The sequence below is a fragment of the Macrotis lagotis genome, chromosome X, assembly GCF_037893015.1.
Source record: "Macrotis lagotis isolate mMagLag1 chromosome X, bilby.v1.9.chrom.fasta, whole genome shotgun sequence".
Lineage (NCBI taxonomy): Eukaryota > Metazoa > Chordata > Mammalia > Peramelemorphia > Peramelidae > Macrotis > Macrotis lagotis.
This window is the reverse complement of record NC_133666.1, coordinates 623,792,058-623,816,767: the sequence shown is the minus strand read 5'-3', so window position 1 is coordinate 623,816,767 and position 24,710 is coordinate 623,792,058. Positions and strand designations below refer to the sequence as shown.

At 38.8% G+C, this 24,710-nt stretch overlaps 2 protein-coding genes across 2 annotated transcripts in view; both read left to right on the top strand.

The window, feature by feature from the left end:
- The first annotated feature begins 11,491 nt into the window (after positions 1-11,491).
- On the top strand, positions 11,492-24,093 carry LOC141499454 (immunoglobulin alpha-2 heavy chain-like). The gene is made up of 6 exons (XM_074202162.1): positions 11,492-11,534; positions 13,510-13,557; positions 14,172-14,525; positions 15,118-15,381; positions 15,687-15,731; positions 20,353-24,093. Exons 1-6 carry the CDS (start codon positions 11,492-11,494, stop codon positions 20,367-20,369), a joined length of 771 nt encoding a protein of 256 aa, XP_074058263.1. The 3' UTR covers positions 20,370-24,093.
- The window catches only part of LOC141499453 (uncharacterized), a 40,596-nt gene continuing 36,577 nt past the window's right edge, over positions 20,692-24,710 (top strand). Inside the window, exons 1-3 of the mRNA XM_074202161.1 lie at positions 20,692-20,735; positions 23,669-23,797; positions 24,029-24,394. Coding sequence (XP_074058262.1) covers positions 20,692-20,735; positions 23,669-23,797; positions 24,029-24,394 — 539 coding nt within the window. The remainder of the gene's footprint in view (positions 20,736-23,668; positions 23,798-24,028; positions 24,395-24,710) is intronic.

The following is a 24,710-nucleotide window of genomic DNA, read 5'->3' as shown; positions in this document are numbered from 1 at the left end:
TTAAAAAAAATAATAATAATAGCTAGCATTTATATAGTGTCTACTATGTTTCAACTTTTATGCTAAACATTTAACAAATATGATCTTAATCCTCATAATAACCTGGAAGGCAAGTGCTATTATTATTATCTCTATTTTACAATTGAGGAAATTGAGGCAAATAGAGGTTGAATGACTTGCCTTGAGTCACACAGCTAATAAATGTCTGAGGTCAAATTTTTTGCTCAGGCCTTCCTGACTCCTGGGTTATTACTCTATCCACAGTACCACCTAAGCTACTAAATAATGTAAAGTGAATATTTTTGATGTGGGTGCTTTCATTACTTCAGTTGATAGAAGGCAGGGTTCTTTAGAAGATAAAGAGGATTTGTGAAGTGAACAGATGGTTAAAAGAAAGTGCCTAAGAATGGGATCTGGAATTGTGTATTGTGAGAAAATATATACAGATATATTTTTCATAAGTGTGCATATGTGTCTATATACACACACACACATACAAACATATATGTTCACAAATATGTATTTGTGTGCATAAGCTAAGCCCTAATGCCCATTGACAGGTAACTCTCCTTTCTCTAGTGGGGATCAATGCCCCACACTTGTGAAAAGGACAAGGTAGAATTAGGGAGTTGGTGAGAGCAGGAGAGAAAAGAGATTAACTTTCTTTTTTGTACCAGAATTTCTTCTTTAAATCTCTTCTATCTCTTTAGATTCTTCAGGTTTTGAAGTTACTTGAAGCACTTCTGGCTTCTAGCTCCATGCAACAAGATGGTTTATTAGAGGGGGGAAAAAAACTGTGGGAAGAAGCAGAAATGAGAGGAGTTTGTAGTCTCCATCATGTCCCTATCTCCAGCTTACTTCATGAGAGCCTTACATTTCATCCACCACTCAATAGTCAAATTGACCTTCAAATACAGATCTGACCAACCTTCTTCTCTTCCATTCAATCAACTCTAGGGACTATCTGTTGCCCAAGCTTAAGATATAATCCTCTGTTTGACTTTTAAAGCTCAAGCAGTTAGCAGCTCCTATCCAAAATTCAGCTATTACCAGAAGCCAGTTTGAGAATCAAGTAACAAGGATTTGTCTTATTGCAAGGAACCAGACCATTGGAAGAAACAATGCAAAATTTTGAAGAGCAACAACAACAAAAAAGAAATTAAAAAGTCCTTCCCCACAACCTTTATGAGTTTTTAAAACCACTCTTTCTGTTGCTCTTGGAAAGAATCATTTTCATCTAATGTCCTGCCTGGCTCCTGTGTGGTACCCAACCCCCACACCCTGTTATCTTTCATTCCTCCTTCTGCCACCTTATATACTGTGATTGATGTATGCAGTGTCTGTTTTTCCATTCCTGTTCATCCAAGTAGTCTATGTCTTTTTACTTTTACATGGGAAGGACAATCTTGATTTTAAAACTGGCTTTGGAATAAGATGAGGCTATAACTTTTTCAACTCAATTGTTTATTTGGAAATTAAATAGTCTTATGTCTCTGTTCTTATTGACCAACTTTCCTCTCTGGTCTCTCTTTTCAAATTAGTCTTGAACTATTGCCCCTCATCTACAAGTCTTTAATAACATTATCCCTGAACTGAGATTTTGGGGTTACTTTGTTTTACATGGGGAATGTAATAGAAAATATAAACCTGTTGCAAGAGTATCTGTGTTGTAGAGTTCTGGCAAAATCCTTGCAGTAAATGGGGGTGTGATTCTGTAAATATAATTGTCAAGCTTGCTTCAACTATTTATAAATTAAGGTTAAGGTATACAAATTAGTCAGGGCCATTCAAATGAACTATCTATGTAGGATTATTTAACATTGTGATAAAAATGTGTAAAAGGGGGCGGCTAGGTGGCTAGTGGATAAAGCACCAGCCCTGGAGTCAGGAGTACCTGGGTTCAAATCTGGTCTCAGACACTTAATAATTACCTAGCTGTGTGGCCTTGGGCAAGCCACTTAATCCTGTTTGTCTTGCAAAAGCCTTAAAAAAAAAGAAACAAAAAAAAATAAAAATGTGTAAAAGTCCCTTTCTGTGAAAAAAATTTTCATCTGTAAGTTAATTCATTGTAATATTAATCTGATATTGATAACAGTTGTGTCTAACTTTGATAAATGAAATCAGGGACAAGGATCCTTGTATGCTTTCTTTGTGTTGCTGCTTTGATCTAAATTTGCTGCCATTCCATGGCCTAAGTAAAAGTTGGAGTAATAATTTTGAAATTATAATGTATAAGATTAAATTCCAAAAGAATTCTCTTTTGAGAATGATGATCATATTTGAGTAGAAGTAAATTTATAAAGTAACATATATAAAGTCATAAGGCTAAAATTAAGAAAACTTTGATGCTGTTTTGACTTTTCTAAGAAATAAGCTTTGAGGATGAAAACGTGTTTAGTGAAATACAATAATTTATGCCCTACTTGGAAATCTGATTGTTGTTATGGCTATTTTGTTTGAAATTAGTTTCTAATTGTTTAAAGGGATTCTAAAAGCTATGACCTATATTTATGTCTATTTTTAAACATGGGTAATAACTAAACAGTCTATTATAAAAACTGTTTTTGTAAAACATGTTTCAAGAGGCAACTGGGGATTACTGATTTTTTAAAATTGAATTGTGAGGTTCTTCTGTTATATTATTTTTGCCATTGAAAGATTATAATCTCCATGTAGTATATTCTGATTCTTTAGACTATAGGAAATTGCTATTGAAGATATCATGAGACTGAAAATTGGCTTCCTGAGTCTGAAATCCAGGCTTAAAGAAAATTTGGGTTGGAACAGTGACTATGAAACCAGCAACCCTATGGGTTCATGGATATTTGTGGGTGATAGGTTCATTGAGAAAGGTTGGGGAAGCAATTGTTCAACAAGTTCTGAGATTAGACTTTTCTAACTCATTTCTTAAATATGACCTTTGGAAATGTCTCACCTGACAGATTTAAAATCTGGCTCAAGGAATTTGGTCATCCACCTTTCCTGGAAACTGATATTTAAATGAAAAAGGATAACTGTTCTTTCTTAATGTCTTTGGTACTTGTGGTATATTCCTGTAAATGTGCTTGCAACTATCTAATTCTAATAGCAAGATAGGCTAAACTTGGTATTTGTTGTCAGCTACACGCTCCTCTGAGAATTAAGATCCTTTAGCTTTTCAAAATGCTAAGGGGAGATTTGAGCAAGTCAATTAAAATATATACAAAGAAGGATGACCTGTAGTCTAAAATTTTTTTCATTTTTCATTTCTTTCTTTTTTTGATTCTTTTAAACATGGGCAAAAGGTTAAAACTGATTTATAAATCAACTACCAGATACACATTGTTCCAAAAATGATTGTTCTTATGGAACTTATTTTGATAGTGGAACAGCATCTTCCAAATGGGAGAAATAAAATAGTGCCAAGTACTTTAAAATGAGTCTTTTGAGACTGGACTGCGAAGTTAATTTAGTTTAAAAATTTTTTTATTTGTAGACCAATGTCTCTGTGTGACAAATGGTAAATCAAAGAGGTTCTAAAATCATAGGTTTTAATCTAAAATTTGGAATTGAGACATTTCTTTTATCAGAAAGGAATACAAGTAACCTGACTGTACTTGGAAAAAGTCTGGTCATTGAAAGACTCTGGAGATACAAAAGACATCAGATGTATCCAGAAGAAAGAAGAAATGGACCAAAAATTTATATTATTTACTTTCTCCTACTTGGGCTTCTTGATTGTGTGGGTTATTCAGTCAAAGGGGACTGGTCTTTGTAACTTGCCCTTGACTCTGTAAATGCATCCTCCATCCTTATGTTCCCCACTTATGGATGGACCTTATGTATGTTGCTTGATCATTTTTCTAGCAGCCCTAGATCTCCTACTAGTTTCTGCTCCAGTAGACTCTTCATATTTTTCTTTAGTTGATCTACAACTGATGTAATGACATCATCTTTAATCAATGTGGGGGAAAATGTCAAAGTATGTTAATTACTATAAGTTTTAAAAATTTTTTTATTTATTTAAGGCAATGGGGTTAAGTGACTTGCCCAAGGTCACACAGCTAGGTAATTAATGAGTGTCTGAGGTCAGATTTGAACTCAGGTCCTCCTGACTCCAGTGCTCTATCCACTGTACCATCTAGCTGCCCTAAAGTAAGTTTTTTACAACTATTCCTGATCAAAGGTGGATGTTTCTTACCTATGGTGAGGAATGGAATGTGACCTCCTCAGACTTTGAAAGGAATACTTGTCCTGCCCTACTTAATCCAGAAAAGAATTGCATCCTTTATAGTTTGAAAAGAGTATTTGCCCAGCCCTCCTTGTACTTAGACACACACACACACACACACAAAAGAAATGTTATCTCCCTCAGGCAGAATAGCATTGAAGGATGGTTCTCTTTGATATCAAATAATAGAATGGTCTCTAGGCAAGTCTAAGGGTTTGTCAATTTTATTATATATATATTCTGTTCCCCTCCCCTTGTTACTGTACAAATTTTCTGATCTTTTTTAATTTGGGGTGGTCATTATTTAACAGTAGTGGTAAATCCCAGAGAATAAAACTTCATGTCTAATCCATTTTTATATTGCTATTGTTATGTTTATTTTAACTCTTTTTTTTAAGGTTCTTATAGTTTTTGTCCTTTATTTTCAAAGAAGACCATACATCAGAGAGGTGATACTGTGACAAGCACATGAATTGGATTTGAATGAGGGGGTGCTGTGCCAAGTCACCAGCCTTACTTTCTCCTCCAGAATCATCTGGGTCCAATGACCAGGTATGAATCAGGATGACTGGAAATGGCCCTGGATACAAGGCAATCAGGGTTAAGTGACTTGCCCAAGATCACACAGCTAGTAAGTGGCAAGTGCCTGAGGCTGGACTCAAACTCCAAAGCCAGTGCTCTATCCACTGCACCACCAAATTATAGTGTAAGCAACTGTGGCTGATCAGACCAATACAAGCTTGGAATGCTCTACCACAGGTTGGGCACAAATAGTTTATGTGAACATGTAGGTTGCTTACTCTAAATTTATGTATGTTATGTTTCCTTTGAGTTCTTCCATTTATATTTCCTTGAGTTATTTCCTCATAGAGTACAGCACCCTCACTGATGAGGACATGCCATACTGGGCAGTCCTTGTGCCAGTGTCTCCCATGATGAACAATTAATTCTAAAGTTCTTGAGACTTTCAAGGTGGCCTGATATTTTTATGGAGGAAAACAAAAGACTACTTTTCTCTATCTCTGAGAGAGCAGGTTCATTCTTTTTTGTTTTTTGTTTTTTTTTAGATTTTTGCAAGGCAAATGGAGTTAAGTGGCTTGCCCAAGGCCACCCAGCTAGGTAATTATTAAATGTCTGAGACTGGATTTGAACCCAGGTATTCCTGACTCCAAGGCCGGTGCTTTATCCACTACGCCACCTAGCTGCCCCAGGTTCATTCTTTTTTTTAATTTGTTTTACCTTTTTCTTTTCTTTTTTTAATTTTTTTAAATTTATTTTTATTCTCATTTTGTACAAATGTTTTTTATATTAATAAAATATTCTTGTTTACAAGTAAACAAAATACCCCTCCCCCATGAATATAGATAGACTTGCTTGGGCGAAAAAAGTAAAGGGGAGAGAAAAAAAATTTAAATTAAAAAAAATAATAGTAATAATTGTAGGTATGGCCAGGTGGCGCAATGGACGAAGCACCAGCCCTGGAGCCATGAGAGCCCGATTTCATATCCAGCCTCGGAAACCCAACAATCACCCAGCCATGTGATATGCAAGCCACCCGATCCCCACTTCCCTGCAAAAACCAAAAAGAAGGAAAAAAAAAGACCCAAAATAAAATAAAATAGTAATAATAGTAGGGATGGCTGGGTGGTGGACAGAGCATTGGCCCTTGAGCTAGGAGCACCCGGGTCCAAATCTGGCCCCAGACACCCAAAGATCACCCTGCTATGTGGTCCCAGGCAGGCCACCCAGCCCCACTTGCCCTGCACCCTCCCCCAAATAATAATAACAAAAAATGTGCTTCAGTCTTTGTTCCAAAACCAACAACTCTGTCCCCGGTGGATCTCATTCTTTATGATAAATCCATCACAAAAGTTACTTCCATATTTTTCCAACGTTGCCATTGCTGATCTCAACTCTCTCCTTTCTTATTTCTCCACTACCATGTTCTATATTTTCTCTCTCCTTTCACTCTGACTCTGCTGTAGGGTCACTGAGTGGCACAGCAGACAGATCCCTGGTACTGGGGTCAAGAAGCCTGAGCCTCCATACCACCCCTTAGGCCCAGAATCCACCTGGCCCTATGGTCCTGGGCAGGCCATCCAATCCCAGCCCCTTGCAAGAAGTAAAAAAGAAAATGTGTTATATCTGACCACTCTCCTACCATGGTCCATCCTCTCCTCCTTTATTCACATCCCCACCCCTTCCCCCTGCTCCCCCCTCCTTCTTACTCCAGATGTCTATACCCCATTGAGTATATATGCTGTTTCCTCTCCTAGCCATCTCTGATGAGAGCCCCTTGCCTCCCCCCTTCCATATCATTGCAATAGCTCATTGTAATAAAAAAAATCTTATTATGTGAAATATCTTGGACTATTCCCCCTCTCCTTTTTCTTTCTCCCATTCCATTTCCCTTTTTTTCTATTGACTCCATTTTTACACCATATTTTATCTTCAAATTCAGCTTTCTCCTGTGCTTCAATTATAAAAGCTCCCTCTACCTGCCCTATTAACTGAGAAGGTTCATATGAATATTATCAGTATCATTTTTCTATACATGCAGTTCAGCCTCATTAAGTCCCTCATATTTTCCCCCTCTCCTCCAATCTCCATGCTTCACCTTAGTCCTGTATCTGAAGATCAAACCTTCTGTTCAGCTCTGGCCATTCCAAAAGGAACATTTGAAATTCCCCTGGTTCATTGAAAGTCCATCTTTTTCCCTGGAAGAGGACATTCAGCCTTGCTGGGTAGTTCATTTTTGGCTGCATTCTAAGCTCTTTTGCCTTCTGGTATATTGCATTCCAAGCCCTAGGAGCTTCCAATGTAGTTGCTGCTAAGTCCTGTGTGATCCTGACTGCACCTCCATGATATTTGAACTGTGTCCTTCTGGCTGCTTGTAATATTTTCTCTTTGACTTGGGAGTTCTGGAACTTGGCTATAATATTCCTGGGGGTTGGTTTTTTGGGATCTCTTTCTCTGGGGGATCGGTGGATTCTCTCCATTTCTATTTTGCCCTCTGCTTCTAGAATATCAGGGCAATTTTCCTGTAGTAATTCTTTGAAAATGATGTCAAGACTCTTTTCCTGATCATGACTTTCAGGTATTTCAATAATTTTCAAATTATCTTTCCTAAGTCTGTTTTCCATATCAGTTGTTTTTTCAATGAGATATTTCACATTTTCCTTCTAATTTTTCATTTTTTTGGTTTTGAAGTATTGATTCCTGATTTCTGGTAAATTCATCAATCTCCCTGAATCCTATTCTTTGTCTGAAGGATTTGTTCTCCTCAGAGAGGTTTCTTATCTCTTTTTCCATCTGGCCAATTTTGCTTTTTAAGGCATTCTTCTCCTCAATACCTTTTTGAACTGTTTTATCCATTTGACCTAAGCTGTTTTTTAGCATGCTATTTTCTTCAGCATTTTTTTGGATTTCCTTGACTAAGCTGCTGACTTCATTTTCATGTTTTTCCTGCATCTCTCTCCTTTCTTTTTCCAGTTTTTCTTCCAACTCCCTCATTTGATTTTCAAAGTCTTTTTTGAGCTCCGTCATAGACTGAACCCAATTTCTGTTTTTCTTGGAGTCTTTAGATGCAGGACCTTGTGCTTCCTCATCTTCAAACTGAGTATTTTGATCCTTCTTGGGCTCATTTGCAAAATATTTCTCAATAGTCTTCCTCTTATTTCTCTGCTTGCTCATTTTCCCAGCCTGGTCCTGGTTTTGGGGTGCTTCCTGAGCTTTTGAGACACTCCCACAAGGGTCTCAGTATGTGAGGCTCTGTCCTCCCTCCTGGTCTGTGAATGATCATAAGAGCCCCCCTCTGCCACGGGGCTGAGGTGGGGGTGCCCTGTTGTTCTATGGGGGGCCTAGACTGCGATCAGGATCTGAATGTGGTCAGAGCCCCAGAGTCCTGTTCCAGAGGCAGAGGACAGAGCTGGGCAGTCTCTCTCTTCACTCCACTCCCTCAGCTCAATAGGCTTATGCCCTGGGGGCTCCTGCTTACCAGCTCTGCCCACTTTGGTTTCCGGGTCTGGGCTGCAGAAAGACCAAGCTGCTGGCTGTGTGTCCTGAGGGCTGGGCTCCACGTGCTCCCTCTGGCAGAGGTCCCCCGCTGTTCCCCCACTTTGTGCTGGGTGCTCCCTGTGGTGCAGCTCAGGAGACTCCCCCACTGCTGGGAGCAGCTCCCAGTGCCCTGGGGCTGCCTCCGGGAGGCTGAAGTTCTTTGGCTCTGGCGGGCCACCCCTCTGGCGGGCTGCCCCTCCGACCCCAGGGAGCAGAGCCTTTCTGTTCTTTTCTAGGTTACCTTGAGTAGGAGAACTGCCTCTCTGGGTCCCTTTGTGGGTTCTGTCTCTCGCAAGTTTAGTTAGAGTCTTTAACTTATGAGTTTTATTAGAGAGCTCCTAAGACTGGATCCCTTCTTGTCACCATCTTGGCTCCGCCCCCTGTTTTACCTTTTTCAAAATTTATTTTCTCTTCTTCCTGCATCTTTCTCTGGTTTCAGGCCAGCTCTGAATGAAAGGGGTCGGTTACCCATTTCATATATAAACTTACATTTAAATTCATAGAGATGTAATTTTTCACTTACTGTTCTATTTTGGGACTTGTACTGATTTGTCAACCATATCTTAGTGTTATAAATGGCTCCTAATTATAAATATTTAGTCCAGAATAATTAAAATAACTATTTATTAATTAACTTTCTGTAAAGAAGGACCAATTTCCCTACTGGAAAAAGGCCATGAATTGCAACAATGTCTAGTCTTATATGTAGTTTGAAAGGCTTGGTCTTCCCTATCATGGTCAGGGTTATAATCTAAATGATACCCTCACCCCATACCATTCTCTAATAATGTTTTCCTCACCCTGGTCATTATACTAATGAACACAGGAAACTGTATAGTATTATAGACCTTATATCTAGACTAACAATCTCCTCTTACATTCTGTGGAAGCCAAACATCCTACATTCCTCACACTAGGAAGCTCATTATTGTGATAATCTTATCATGTAATATCTCATCATTGCATCACTACCTTCTGCCCCCTCTGATTATAAGGTAGGGCCATATACTCCAAGTTTCCATTTAAAGAAAAAATTCAACTCAGATATCTCCTCATCATCACTATTTTGGGACTTCTCTGAGAGACTTGTTCTTCATGTGCCTGTGTCAGGTATTTCTTCCTGATGGCCATCCCTTTCTTTTCCTCCTCTTTTCAGTTTTCTTTTGTATGTTTTCTTCCCCCATTAGAGTGTTAGCTCCTTGAGGGCAGGGACTGTTTTTTTTTTTAATATTGGTTTAACAAAATGTCTGGCATGTAGTAGTCATTTAATAAATGTTTATCGATTGATTAGTTGATGAAGTCTGATGTTTTCCCAAAGCAGTTTGCTAGGCTTTTATTAGCTGAAAATGTTGGCTATAATTAAAGATCTGTCAGCATGACTTTATCATGGAGAGGTTGTAATCAATATAACAGCATACTGGAGCTGAAAGAGTGTCTCTTAAGAGATGAGCTCAAAAGTTGGTAGCAGGGAGCAAAACTGAGAAGAAATGACAGGTTCAACAGCTACCACAAGGTGTTTGGTAACAAACCTTTGGAAGAGCAAAGCAAAAAGAGATGTGATGAGACCAGTGAGAATTCTTTTGAGAATAAGAACCATTGTCCAATTCATAAATGGTAAAAGGATAAGCAGTTTTCAAAGGAAGATATCTAATAATTATATAAAAAAATGCTTCAGATCACTACTAATTAGTTGCAAATTAAAGCAACTGAGAGGTTTCACTTTATACTCATCAGAATATCAAAGTTGGCATTTCAAGTTATTTATTATGAAATCAGATTTTTCACTCTTCTTTGGTTTTAATATTGAACTGTGATTTCAATAGTGTGAGGTCATCCCAGGATGCAAACTTCTTCCGCTAATGAAGGCTAACAATACTACACTTGTTGTTTAGTTGAGTTTAGTTAACTACTTTAGTTGATTTAGTTACTTGTTTTTAAACTAAGAGGTTTAGTTACTTGCTCATGGTCACACACTACTTGTCAAGGTAAGATAAGATTGCTGCTTAGATTATCTGAATCAGAAACCAAACCTCTACCTAAGTGTAACAAACTTATCTTTTTTTTTTCCTATCATAGGCACCCCAAACTCAGCATATCCAGACTCTTATTTCCCTCCAAACATCCCTTCTCCAGATTTTCTAATTTTTGTTTAGGACATCAGCATACTTTCTAATCACAAGATTCTCATCCTTGACTTTTCTCTTTTCCTCAACCCTTATATCTAATCAGTTATCAAGTTGCTTATTCTATGTCCATCTCTCATTTCCATTCTCTTTCTTCCATTGACAACCTCCATCTAAAATCAGGCCTTATCACCTTTAGACTATTGGAAAAGTCTTGTAATTGGTCTCTATCCCTCCTCTTTCTATTTTATGGTCCATCCATCATTCAACTATCAAGTTGATATTCTTAAAACATAGATCAGATGCTGTCATTGCTATCCCTCTCTCCTAAAATACACTCAAAAATATCTTCCATGTAAGGAATTGATTCAAATGCATAAGTAAAAAGTAATTACCCAAATGAAAAATCATCAAGGGACAGTTTTCAAAGGACAAAATTCAAGCTATCAATAGCCATATTAAAAAAATTGCTTCAGCTCACTAATTAAAGAAGTTAATAATTAGAGAAATGTAAATTAAAGAATTCTGAATTTATACCACACACAAATCAGATCAGTAAAGATGATCAAAAAAATGAAAATGACAAATTAGACCTTATTAGAGAGGCTTTGGAAAAACAGGCATGCTAAATGCACTGTTGGTGGAGCTATGAATTAATTAGTCCAGAGATTACAAGTTACAACTATTTCCAAAAGCTTACTAAGTCGTTTATATTCTTTGATTCACAATAACACTTCTAAGTCTATATCTTAAAAATCTTAAAGAAAGAAGAAAAGAATATATACATACAAAACCATAGCAGCTCTTTTTTTAAAAAAAATAGGGACACAGAATTGGAAACTTAGGGAGTGCCCATGAATTAGAGAATGACTGAAAAAAAATAATGGTGTATAAATATAATGGAATACTATTGTGCTACTAGAAATGAGAAAGGAACAGTTTCAGAGGATATCAGGAAGACATATGAGTTGTGTAGAATGAAATGAGTGGAACCAAAAGTCAACAAACATTTATTAAATACTTTACTATGTACCAGAAGCTGTGCAAGGTATTAAGAATATAAATTCAAGCAAAAAAGACATTCTTTCCCCTCAGGGAACTTATGGGAGAAGATGAGGTAGGCAACTATAAAAGAAAACTAAAAGGTATGTATGTGAATGTGTGTCTCTCTGTCTCTGTGTGTATCTGTGTGTATATGTACAGGGAAGGGATGGAATGAATTCCCAAGGTGAAGAAGAACAGGAAGATAATGGAAAATACTTAAGAGGGTCAAGAGTAAAACTGAGAAAGAAATGAAGATAGAGATGGTCTGGACACTGAGATTGGGGGAGGAACTGCTCAATCAGAGAAAGGGTCTCCAAGGACACAGGTGAGAAGGTGAGAAGGGTGAGAAGGTCGTGGGTAAAGTGAGCTTCCAGTGTAAAGAGGACAAAGAAGAGAATGATTTAAGCAATAACAGTGACATTGTAAAGACAGCCAACTTTGAAAGACTTAAGAATTACAATGAAAGAAGACTGATGATAAGGAATGTCACCTATCTCTTGGCAGAGAGTTGATGGACTCAGAGGGCAGAATGAGACTTTTTCTTTTTGGTAAATGGCCAATGTAGGGATTTGTTTTATTTGACTGTGCCTTTTTGTTACAGGTTTTGTTTTTATTTTATTACATATTATAATATTTAAATATATTATTTATTATATTATATATTATATTGCATATATAATATGTTATATATAAGGAAGGCAAGGTAGGAGGGAAAGAAAATAGATTAATTTAAAAAACTGTATTGAGAAATCCCATTTGATCAATTCTCTTGGCTCTGTCAATATTTACTTTCCCCCTTAAACCATGTTTCACTGAACACGTAAAGAACATAGCTTATGACAAGGAATATCATTGTTACTGAGGTCCCACTACAACCAAATCTCTTTGAGAAATAGCACTATCAGATATGTCAGAGAAGAACTTCTACAACTTTTTATAATTGATCAGCTCAAGTCTCATGAAACATTTCAGGAGAATTTATCAGCTCAAAAATTCCCAAACTTCCTGGGAGAATTGGTAACCTCAAATAACACCAATAGGATCACTAATATAAATATTCCTCAAGGATCTAGAAAGATTGCTCTACCAGCTGAGGTTCAAAGACATAGCTGGGTGCTCTTTGGGGGCACTACAGTTGGATTTCAGGGACCCCAAATCCTACTCCTGACTATTACTTGGTTTGCCACAAGATACTAGGATGTATCCTTCTGTATTTCCCTTCCCTTTATGCATCCTTCATTGATGATTCCATATAGGTAGGCAGTTAGATGGTACAATGAATAGAGTGCAGGTTATGGAGTCAAGAAGACCTGAGTCCAAATCCTGCTTTAAGCTCTTACTAACTGTGCAATTTAACCTTTTTGGACTCAGTTACCTCAACTGTAAAATGGGATTAATAATAAACTTCTTGCTAAGATTGTCCTGAGAATGAAATGAAATATTTGTAAAGTGCTCTGCAAGCACTTTATATTAATAATTAGTCATTAATTGATTATTATTACTTTATCATATCCCAGAGATAGAACATTCTCTCTCTCACTGTTGAATTGGTAAGGTGCAAAGAACAGGAATTCAGGTAGACATTCCTAGAATCAAGTGGAGAGCTGTTCTAATTTATAGCAAAGACTCATTCTTTCACAATGTCTGACTTGTTGGGGCATCTAGGTGGCACAGTGCATAGAGTACTGGCTCTATTGGAGTCAGATGCTGGAGTCTGACCTCAGACACTTAATAATTGCCTGACTGTATGACCTTGGGCAAATCACTTAACCCTGTTGCCTTGCAAAAAACTTAAGTCTGACTTGCTTATAATAAGTCTTTTCAAGAGGATGATCTTAGAAAAGCTTTTGAGACTTAGTTAGATCTGGCTTTGGTCAGAATCCCCTATGGAATTCCCCATTTTTTAAGGGTCTGATGAGCTTCTTGAGTACCCATAAATCTGACCCTATATGTCCTTGTCACTAATTTCCTTTATTCTTCCCCTCCCCCTACTCTAGCCCACTTCCTGCCATCTCCTGGTTCCCTCCCTACCACCCAAGACTGAAGAGTTTAGGTTCCTTCTTGTGTCACAGTGAGATACGTGGGATGACTTTGGGCCAGGAACAGCAGTGAAGGTGCTTTCATGTAAGTTTCCATATTCCCAGTCATATGTGTAGAGGGGTGGGGGGAACTGCTCAAGGGAATCTCACTCATTGAAACTTCAGAGGGCAATTAACTAGGCTGTTACTTTTGGGATGATCCCCTTGGTGGCAGGGTTGTGGGGGAAACCTGAAACTAGGCTGATAGTTCCAGTCATTTTGTGCTCAACTCATTAAGTGGACCAGTTCCCATCTTCAGCCTTTTCCCCTAATACCCCCTTTCTCTGAGAATTGTCCAGTTCTACAAACACAAAGGTCCTGGAATTTATTACCCTCATGATACTCTTCCAATCCTGAGGATCTCTGAGACTCTGGGAGACCAAAAGAACATCCCTACTCCTACCCCTCAAATCCAGGATCTTTGACCCTCTGGGATTTCCTAAATCTTGCCACTTTTCAAGTGTGACCTTTTTTTGAAGAGCTGGGAGCCATGTAAATGACTAAAGAGAAATGGATCCTAAACTAGATATCTAAAGTTGAATGGGAGGATTTGTCCAGGGAAGAGTGAGGTTCAAGAGGTTTAAGGAATCAAGATCCATTTCTAGGGAGCAGAATGGTTAAATTGCCCCTAGTTACTCCTATAATTTCTTCTCTGTGCAGCGGAAAACATTGGGTTGAAAGAGTTAGGAGGAGGACTCTATTCACACAACCGGACTCTAAACCTCAAGTGCCAAACCTCTGGCTTCCAATTCAAGACAAGTATATTAGGTTGGTACCTTTGGGATTCTGGACATGCTCCTCAGTGGCTGTCCAGTCTTGACAATACCTCTGCAGAAACCAATGAAAGTCGCATCATCTCCTCCAGGGAAGACAATGAAAGTCAGATTTCCCTTCAGATTAAGCATCTGGGCCTTGGGGACTCTGGCAATTATCACTGTGCAAAGAGAGTGGGTGACAGAAGTGACACGGACAAACTGGTCTTTGGTCCTGGGACAGCTGTGACAGTAGAATTGGGTGAGTGCCTCATGTGTCTTAACCCTAAGGAATAGGCTATGTTAAGTCTGGGTACCCAATGGGCTATGCTAAGTCCATGCTGGTGCCCAGGTCAGAAACAGGTTCCCCCTTTTCTCGGACTTCTCTTTCCACTGCAGTGGGTTGTGTAACCGTATAGAACTAGTAAACCAACTCTGAATAGTTATTCTGGAGGTGGATTGTAGTAAGTCACTGAAGGAATTTGAGTCACATCCCAATAAGGTCCATGGACTCAAAATAGCCACATGTGAAATCTTAAGACCCCTGTCAGTCCCAGTGACAGAAGATAAAAAGGATTTGTGGTCTGGGATCAGCACAGCATGTAAACTGGGACATCAAAGCCAAGCTGAGGCAAGGGCTTGGGTCTGGTTGTCACAATTATTTGATCTCATAAGTTTTTACTCTACACAAGGGGACAGACCAGGGCTGATAAGGGGCCAGGAAGTGGCTGAGGGTTGTTTTTCACAGTTATTTGGTCACATACGTGCCATCTCACAACCGAGTCTGTGGTGCAGGCTTGTATGATACCTTTTATGGGCCAGCTGAATGACACAAAGCTATGGTTTGATTTTAGGTCTTCAGACCCTCCTGTCACCCAGTGTATTCCTGGTGAGGAGTCAGGATGTTGTGGCCTGCCTGGTCAATGATTTCTATCCCAAGGAGCTCCAAGTGTACCTGGCCTCCCCTTGGACCTCAGTCTCAGACCAGTCCCTTGTTGTGGTTCCCACAGTCCATGGCACCTATAGTGCTGTCCATATTGGCAGGGTTGGTGAGAATAACCCAGTAACCTGTTCAGTGCAGCAGCACCTTAGGAATACCTCTGTATCCCACCAGCCAGGTATGCCTGGGAAAAGGGATGGTACAAGAAGAGATATCTGGTGACTTCTGGATTACTGAGGGATAGAAGCAGGGAGAAGGGAGGAGTACTGTAGAGTGAGGAGGGGTCCCTATTAGTCCTGGACTGGACAAGGAGTTCTCGGGTAGAAAATTTCATTACAGACGAGTGTTTCCTTATTGAGAGAGGGGAATCCATAACTTAGAGATGGGGATTCTAGATTAGATAATGGGGGGAACCTGGCTAATGAGGAGACCTGGGCTCACTGGACTTCAAGACTGTGTCTGATACTTTCATTCTGCCTTCAGATTCTATGAAGCTGGAAATATCCAATCCTGATGAGGAGTTCTCAGGTGAGTTAAAGGCAAAAGGTGAAAAGGCAGAAATAATGAAATTAATCCTGAACAATTTGATCAGAAGTGAGACTATCCAACCCAGTCTGACAATCTCTGTGTCACCCAATGTGATAATGTGATATCACAGGGTTCCTCATGACCCTAGCCCAGCACAGAGAACATGGTACAAATTGTAGGGCACAGTTTGAGTAATGGCTTAGAGACTGTAGGGAGTGATGACCCAGACCTTCAGACTGTGTGAAGATCCAAAATTCAAGGAACATGCCAGCCCAAAGCTCAGAGTGGAGAAAAGCTGATTCCTAGCCTCACTGGTCTTTTTAGCTACTCTGGTAACCCTATATCTACCCTGCACCAAATGACCCCTTGATGTTTCCCTGCCATATTGGTTCTTTGATCCTCCCCCATTCTTGAACTATAGGTCTTCAGCATATGTGATCCCTACCTTTTCCCTTCTCTTTCCTAGTCCTGGGATGCTAAATTTCAATGAAGAAAATCAGCAAATGTGTACCTGTGCCATTAGTATTATTTCTTCCTACCTTCTCCAGGACCATGCTTTATGGGTTATCCTCCCCTTTTTCTCACTTATCTTCAAGGTCTCCTTCAGTATTGCCTCATTTCTTCTGGTTATAAGCAAACACAAGTCTTCCTCATGCTCTTTTCCTTTATTGTCCATCTAGCTTCCATCCCATCTCTCTTCTCCTCTTTTTTTTTAGTTTTTTTTTTTTTTTTTTTGCAATGCAATGGGGTTAAGTGGCTTGCCCAAGGCCACACAGCTAGGTAATTATTAAGTGTCTGAGACCGGATTGAACCCAGGTACTCCTGACTCCAAGGCCGGTGCTTTATCCACTACGCCACCTAGCCACTCCCTTCTCCTCTTTTCTTAACAAATTTTATCAGAAGTAATCTGGAGTGCCTTCACTAACTCACCACTCATTATCTCCTCCAACTTGGACTTCTGGCTTCCAGTTCTGATCCCTCTACTCCAGGCCTGTTCTAAGTAACTTCCTTACCCACCAAATCCAGTAGCCCTTTTCAGTCTTCATTCTCCTTGACTTTTGTGAAGCTTTGATACAGTTTATTACCTTTAATTGAATGCCCTCTCCTCTACTGTCCTATCATTCTGTTCCTCCTTTCTAACATTTGTCCTTATTCATTCATTCTTCCACTAATTATCATGATAACTCAGGTCCTTATTACCACCCTTCATGACCATTGTGATATTTTCATTGGTCTTCCCATCTCTACTCTCTCTTCTACTTTAACTCAATCATCCAAATAATTTTTCTTCTTAGTCTATTACTTCTTCACCCCAAAATCTTCAGTGGTTGTTTTCTCCAAGATAATGTTCAAAATCATTTTTTGTTTGGTCCAGTGTTCATGGTTATCCACCATCTGATACTACCTTTACTAATTCTAATTTCTATGTGCACTATGCTCTAGCCAAATTAGTCCCAAATGCTCCACTGATCACACCATATATCTATCCACTTCTTTGCATTTTCTCAAGTTGTTGCCTATAGGACCAATAACTGCTCAGCATCTTCCCTTTTTCTTGCTGAATTCTTAACTTAAATTTTTTTTAAGGCAATGGGGTTAATGTGACTTACCCAAAGTCACATAGCTAGGCAATTATTAAGTGTCTGAGGTTGGATTTGAACTCCTGACTCCAGGGCTGGTGCTTTATCCACTGCACCACCTAGTTGCTCCCTTTACTTAACTTTTTGTTAAAAAAAATTCTATTCAAATGCTACTTCAGCATAACCCTTGCTTGATTTCCTTGTGTGGTAATGAATTTCTCCCTATGAACTCACACAGTACCTTTCTAATGTACTGGTCAAGTTAAAAAATAAATTATAGTTATCTCTTTTAGTGACTTAGATACCCTTCAAGATTAAAAGTTCTCTAAAGGATCTCTTAGAGAAATATTTTTTCTCCCCTATTGCTTAATGTAGCTCTTTTAAAAAATAGTTTTTAAAAATTTTTATTTATTTTAAGGCAATGAGGTTAAGAGTCACTTACTCAAAGTCACACAGCTAGGCAATCATTAAGTGTCTGAGGTTGGATTTGACTTCAGGACTAGTGCTCTATACACTGTGCCACCTAGCTGCCCCCCTTAATGTAATTCTTGAGTTAAAGTTTAGGAAATTTTTTTAGTTTAATGAGTCAATGAAGAATCTGAGGGCAGGGGTGGCTAGGTGGTACAGTGGATAAAGCACCAGCCCTGGAGTCAGGAGTACCTGGGTTCAAATCCGGTCAGACACTTAATAATTACCTAGCTGTGGGGCCTTGGGCAAGCCACTTAACCCTATTTGCCTTGCAAAAACCTAAAAAAAAGAATCTGAGGGCCTCTGATAATTTAAGGATTGAGAAATATAACAACCCAAATTTTAGATTGTTAAGACAGTCTAGAGCTCAAGGTACATGGTTTATTGTTTCAAATTTTCTAGAGCAAAAGAGTAGGTTATGTCCAAGACTGAATGGGGGAATAATGTGATTAGAGCATGATTTACCATAGTTCAGATTTGACAAAAATTCAGAGATCAGTGTGTTGATAGCTTAGAAGTAAAGGTATATAAGAATACAGTTCTCAGAGCATGTAACATATTAGGGAAAAATGTGTCTGGGATCCCAATGTGTAATTTTCCATTCTCTAAAGGCAACCAACAATGAAGATTTGCTTTGCTTGGTCCTATCATCAACTCTTCATTAGCCAAGATGATTAATGATGAAGCAAATAGGAATAATATTTCTGTTGCTTTTGTAGGCCCAGAGAATACGTGGATTAATTAAAAAAGCATTTGTCTTTCTATGATCAAAACACTGGGAATAAAAGTAGAAAAATGGAGAGAGTTTGTGTTCTCAAGGAATTCACATTCTAATAGATAGAGATGGGAGGTTTCAGCTGAAAATCAGTTGACTAGATACCTGATACTCAAGGAGCTGTGGCAAAACAAATGGCAATGCATCTTTAATGTTCTGGTGCTGTACTATTTGACAGTAATAGGGACTCTGGTGTCAAGAACTTTCTCTTCTGGATCTTCTATAGCTGTAACTGCTTAAGGAACTAAGGGCTGCAGCACTTGCCCAGTTGGTCAGTAGTTAGCGGTGGTGGTTGAGGTGGTGACAGTGATTCAAATTACCTGTCACATCTGCCTTCTCTCCCTCAGGATGCCCTACTGCTTCAGCTGGGCTAACTTATCTGCATTTTAGATGTGATAGCTGGCCTCTTCTCCAAAAGTCTTGTTTTCCTAACTGAAGGCTCCAGTGGCTAGGCTAGAAACAAGACCAGTGATATGAAAGGTCCTACCATTCCTAGAGTCTTTGGTCTTATCTGTTATTGTTGGCACCTGGTTTCACACCTGGTGGTGTGAAAGGTGGCAATCTCCATCTGCACAGGGATTAGTCCCTTAAATGATGGTATTAGGGGCAGGGTTGAAAGCAAGATTAGGGGTGACACACTATTCCCAGGGTTTTGGGGATTAGGGTACTGGGATGATTTTCATCAGGATTGAAGTGGAAGTGGTGGCCCATATGGTGGTGTATTTTGACCTGATGTATTTTGACCTATTGTCTTGTCTTTGATCCTTACTTTTGTCTTTTAAAGTAGAATTCAAGCGGAGGAATAAACTACTTCTTGGTGTGCTGAGTCTGAGACTGCTATTTATGAAGACTGTAGCCATTAATGTTCTGTTCACAGTGATAGCTTTGATCTTCTGAGGTGATTGTTTAACCTCACTCTTTCCTCTCCTACAGTTGGACTTCTCTTTTTTATCCCATTAAGTCTTCTCTTCTGTTCTTATCCTTTGTAGATCTGTGGATAAATTTCAGGAGGTATATGTATTTATTTTAAAAAATATTTTGCTAATTACAGTCCACTATAAGTGATTTCCTCTGTAATCCTAATTATTTTATGTTATGTATTTAAAATATTGTTCTGACAATGGATCCTAGGTTTTACCAAACTGTCAATTGGGTTTATGATACAAAAATGTTAAGAACCCTTGTAGCAAGTTGTACATAATAAATCTGTAGTTGTATGTAGTTTCTTTCCTCTCCCCCCTTTCACCTTGTTATAAAATGCTTATTTTATTTCTTAAGTTCAGAATAAAAAAAAATCAACACTGTCTTGGACTCTTCTTTGCTTCCCCTGACCTGCTTCCCTTTATGTTCCAATAACATCTTCCATACCCTGGGATTTCTACTAGTCTCCTTTGCTTTTTTTTCTGACCTCTCAAACTTTGTTTTGTTAAAATTTTCCTACCCCCACCTGCCATTCTCTATCATCTCTCATCCTTTATTTTGCTCTTGTATTTTTTATCCCTTTGGTTTCCTTCTGTTCTCAAGGTCTTTTAGGGGACTTATGTTGAACAGACTGACTGACCCAAAAGGCAAGTAGATAATTTTGACTTCTGATTTCCTGACCATTATCTTTTTTTTCTTTTTTCTTTTTGCAAGGCAATGGGGTTAAGTGGCTTGCCCAAGGCCACACAACTAGGTAATTATTAAATGTCTGAGGCCGGATTTGAACTCAGGTACTCCTGAAACCAGGGCTGGTGCTCTATCCACTGTGCCCCCTAACCGTTTCCTGACCATTATCTTCCAACTTCTGTTTTTCCAGAAAAATCCTTGGAATAAAGTCTTGGGAGTCAACACTTTGTCCTTGATAATACCCTTGGAAATTCCAGAATGATCTCAATGACTTCAGTTGCATTTATTTCCCCAGCTATAGAATAACTAATTCTGGGTCTATGCTCTCTATGATCTGTTCCCCAGATCCCTGTTCTGAAATAAAGATGGAAGAGCCTCATCTGCTCTCCTTTGGATTTGTTTGGGGGTGGGGGAGGTGGAGGTTGAGGACTGGCCAATAACAGCCAGCACTACCTGGGTCCCTATAGTTTGGATAGTTGTGACAGCAACTCATCCTTCTCCCTTCCTAACTGAGGCTTATTTAGGGGGCATGCATCAGATAGCAACCTCATATTCATGGGAGCCTGATCATGGGTACAGATAAAGTCCATGAACTAACAAGAACTAATCTGTGGAATGGGTGTGTAGGAACAATTGTTTCACCCCTGTTGCCATGTGGGTTTTTCCTTAAAAGGTATTGAAATCATTCTTGAAACTTAATTGGCTAAAGGGACTAAATGATCAAGCTATTGAAATCACTTCCTGATTATCTGAGAACAAAACAGTCACCCACATAGAGTTCTAGGAATGATTCCTTGTTGTTTGACTATAGTAGGTTACTTAATCAGAGGAGTTTCCTTCACCAGAATCAGTAAAGAATGTTCTCAATGAAAATCCTTACTGAATATTTTTATTTTGCTAAGGTCAAGTAAATTTTTTGATATCATATAAATTTAAGTCCCCAAGAATAAAGGTCAGGATTGAAATAGAGAGTAAGACTGTGAGTTATACTGAATTTCTTGAAAAAGGGAGATCTGGACATGGGTTGAGAATAGCCACCAGGATTTGTATAGGGTGATATATCTGGTTGAAGTGAATCTCAAAGGAGAAGCTTTTGAGTGATGGTATAAGCTGGAGAGTCTAAAAATGTCACTGAGATGAAAGAAGCATTCCTTCTCCCTCTCTGTCCCTTCTCTTTGTCTTGGTGAAGGTGCTTTTACTATTGGAGAAAGTGGTCTCTGATGCTGTATCTTCTGTGGAAAGAGAAGGATTGAGATATAGGTTACCAGGATTGCAAGTAGTTAGAAGCCTGAGAAGTACAGATCTAATATAAAGGGTGATAGTTAAAATATGAATTTCATTTCATAAGTCTTTCCCACAGAAGCTATAGTTACTGTTAGTTACTATAGTTTTGTTAGAATGGAATATTTAGAACTTAACACTTGAGGGTGGCAGTATTTGAGAAATTGAGAAAAGAGAATTAATGGAGTTGCTTTGGGGAAAACTCCTCAGAGGACAGAGGGAGAGAGCATGAGAAAAAATATTTTTCTTGAAGGAATTGTCTTAAATGTTATATGAAAAATATTAGAAATAAAATTTAATGAGGAGTTAAGATTGTTAAGCATGATGGATTGAAAGACCTGAAGATGCTGCTTTCCTTTTATGTCTGGAAAGATGCTGGAGAAGAGAGAGAAAAAGAAGATGAAGAAACATTTTCTGATGGAGTGATTTAAACCTTTATCTTGTTAAGAAGATGAAGAAAATTCTTGATAAGAGATGTTGCTTTGGTATCTAGAGTAAACTGAATGATGGAATTGTGTTTCCAGAAGTATGAAGAAGTCATTTGCAGTTATAGTGATGGTCAAAGGTGACTCTGTGACCATTTTTGGAGCTAAAAAAATGTAGTCATTTATTTCTTTATGTCAACATTGATTACAATGTTAATAAATGGAATAGCCAGTATATTTATTTAATCCTAGGAGAACAGCTATATAATTAAGTATATAATAATTAATTAATGAGAGATATGGTACAACTCAGTGATTAATGAAGAAATACCCAACCATACCCCTGGATTATCTGAGAATTTGTGATGATGAAGCTAATGAGATTAGGTGGCCAATAATCCCTTACTATAAATAGAACAGGGTTCCATATATCAGTCAATCAACAAACATTTATTAAGCTACTCTGTCCCAGATATTGTGTTAAGCATTGAGGATATGGAGTCAAAAGAGAAACAATCTGAGTCTTTAGAGAGTTTATAATTAAATGAGGGAGAAAGCATGCATATTTATCAATGTAGAAAAAACACACACAAAGCAGTTAAATACATCTGTCCAAGTCCTTCATACTAACCTTGTGTTCAAGAGGAAGAGATGCAATAACCTGGAATTCAACCTAGTTGAATGCCCCAACCAAGAGTGATTACCATGGAATTAATTTGTTTGACTCTGGGTCAATTTTAAAGGATAATTTGGAAAACATGAGTATCATTCTTAGGAAATATGCATATCACACAGAAAATTAGGAGGGATAATTAACATCCTGATGATAGGATCCCCAAAAGATCTCAATAGATTAAATGAAAAATGTAAAATACATTTTAATAGGACATACAAAAGTCCTAGACAAAAGGATTAAAAATGATAAATTGTTCAAATATGAGATGGAAGAGATAGATGTGGTCAGAGAACAACTTAAACCAAAAAAGTCTAGTGGTTTTTAGAAGACCAAAGCTCAATAGGGTTCAATAGAGTGATCACCCATCAAAGTTGTATTGAAAGAGGGTCAGTTTCCACCAACAAAAAAAGGGAGACAGTTTTCAAAGAACAGACATTTATTTAATCCTCCTCTTGTCACCCTTCTCTCTTCCCAGACAATAAGGGGAAAAAACCTCCCAACAATCTTGTAACTAATATGCATAGTTAAAGCAAGTTCCCACATGGGTCACATCCAAAAAATATGACCTCTTCTGTGCCTGAGGTCATCACTTTTCTATCAGGTGGGTAGCATGTTTCATTATGGGCCATACTTTCCTAATCAGTTCCATTGATTGACTTTTCTACTTGTTAATCATAACCAAAAAGTGTTTTTTTAAAATGATTATTGCCTTTGAATATGGGTTGAAATCTGATCCTGTTATGGCCCCCTAATTCTTATTTTTATTTCATGATTTCCCTTGAGATTCTTACCATTTTCTTTCTTCAAATGACTTTTGCTCATAGTTTGCTTAATTCTCCAAATTAAAGCGAGAAATTAGATTAGGTAGTTTTAACTCCTCAATAGTGGTAAACTCTGTGTGCCTCAGCCCTGAACAGCTCCATACTTTGAGAAGGGTGAGCCAGGATCTGCAATGACAGTTGTGAGAGGCTGGGAGTAAGCCCTAAAGCTGGAGTTATGCTGTGGCCTCCTTCAACTCACTTTTTTCTTCCCCTCTTGCTAGCCCCACTCCTTACCTCATTGAAGAGGATGGGTAGACGCTACTGCTTTCAGTCTTCTTAGAAATGATCAACCTTGGGTTACAGCTGCGTAGACCTCACTGCATCTCCTGGAACCTTTTCCTTACTCTACGAGAGTAGGCAGGATGTTAATCACGCTCCCCAACACTCTCGCCAAGATTTATCTTTTGAAATTACTTCTCTTCATTCTACCAGGTATTTCTGTCCTTATCCTCCTCTTTTCCTCTTTCTGGACCTCTGGTGTGGAGCTAAGTTTCTAATTAGTGCCCAGATAGTTCTTTTTCCTTTTGTTTTTCTTTCTTCCCTAGTGATATTGGTATGCAGCTTAGGCTCTCCCTTCTCTCAGTTGTGTTCCTCTGCTGGACATCCTGTTCCTAGGGATCTCTGTCCTGGTCTGGCAATTTTCCTCCTAAGTTGACTCAATAGAGAATTGACCTTACCCTTCTATTTATCCTTTGCAGGATTCTGGGCCCAAGTGCGGCTGGTAGAGAAAGGTGGTAAAATGATCTATGAAGGTCAGTCTGTGACCCTGAGCTGTACAGCTTCAGGGCTCCAGTTTAAGAACTTTGCCATGTCTTGGCACCGGAGTTCTGGCATTCAAGACTCAAAGGAGTTTGTGGCTAGCATCACTGCTGGAAGAGGCAGCACCAAGGAGTACAGAGAGGAACTGAAAGGGAGAATTTTCATTTTCAGGAAAAATGAGGACAATATAGTCTCATTGATCTTGCGCCAGGTGCAGAAGAAGGACTCTGGCATCTACTATTGTGCTAGCCTCACCATGATGGAGCCAAAGTAGAGGCAATCACATAAACCTACTAGACTGGGACTGAAACTGAGTCTATAGTTACCTGCTGCTTTACCCAACCAGTTAACTCACATGAAGGATCTTGGGATCTTGTACCAGTCCTCCTAGTAGTGCATGTGCTTTTGAGAGAGATGGGAGAGAGAGAGAGAGAGAGAGAGAGAGAGAGAGAGAGAGAGAGAGAGAGAGACAGAGAGAGAGACAGAGACAGACAGACAGAGACAGAGACAGACAGGGAGACAGAGAGACAGACAGACAGACAGAGGGAGACAGAGACAGAGAGAGACAGAGACACACACACATACA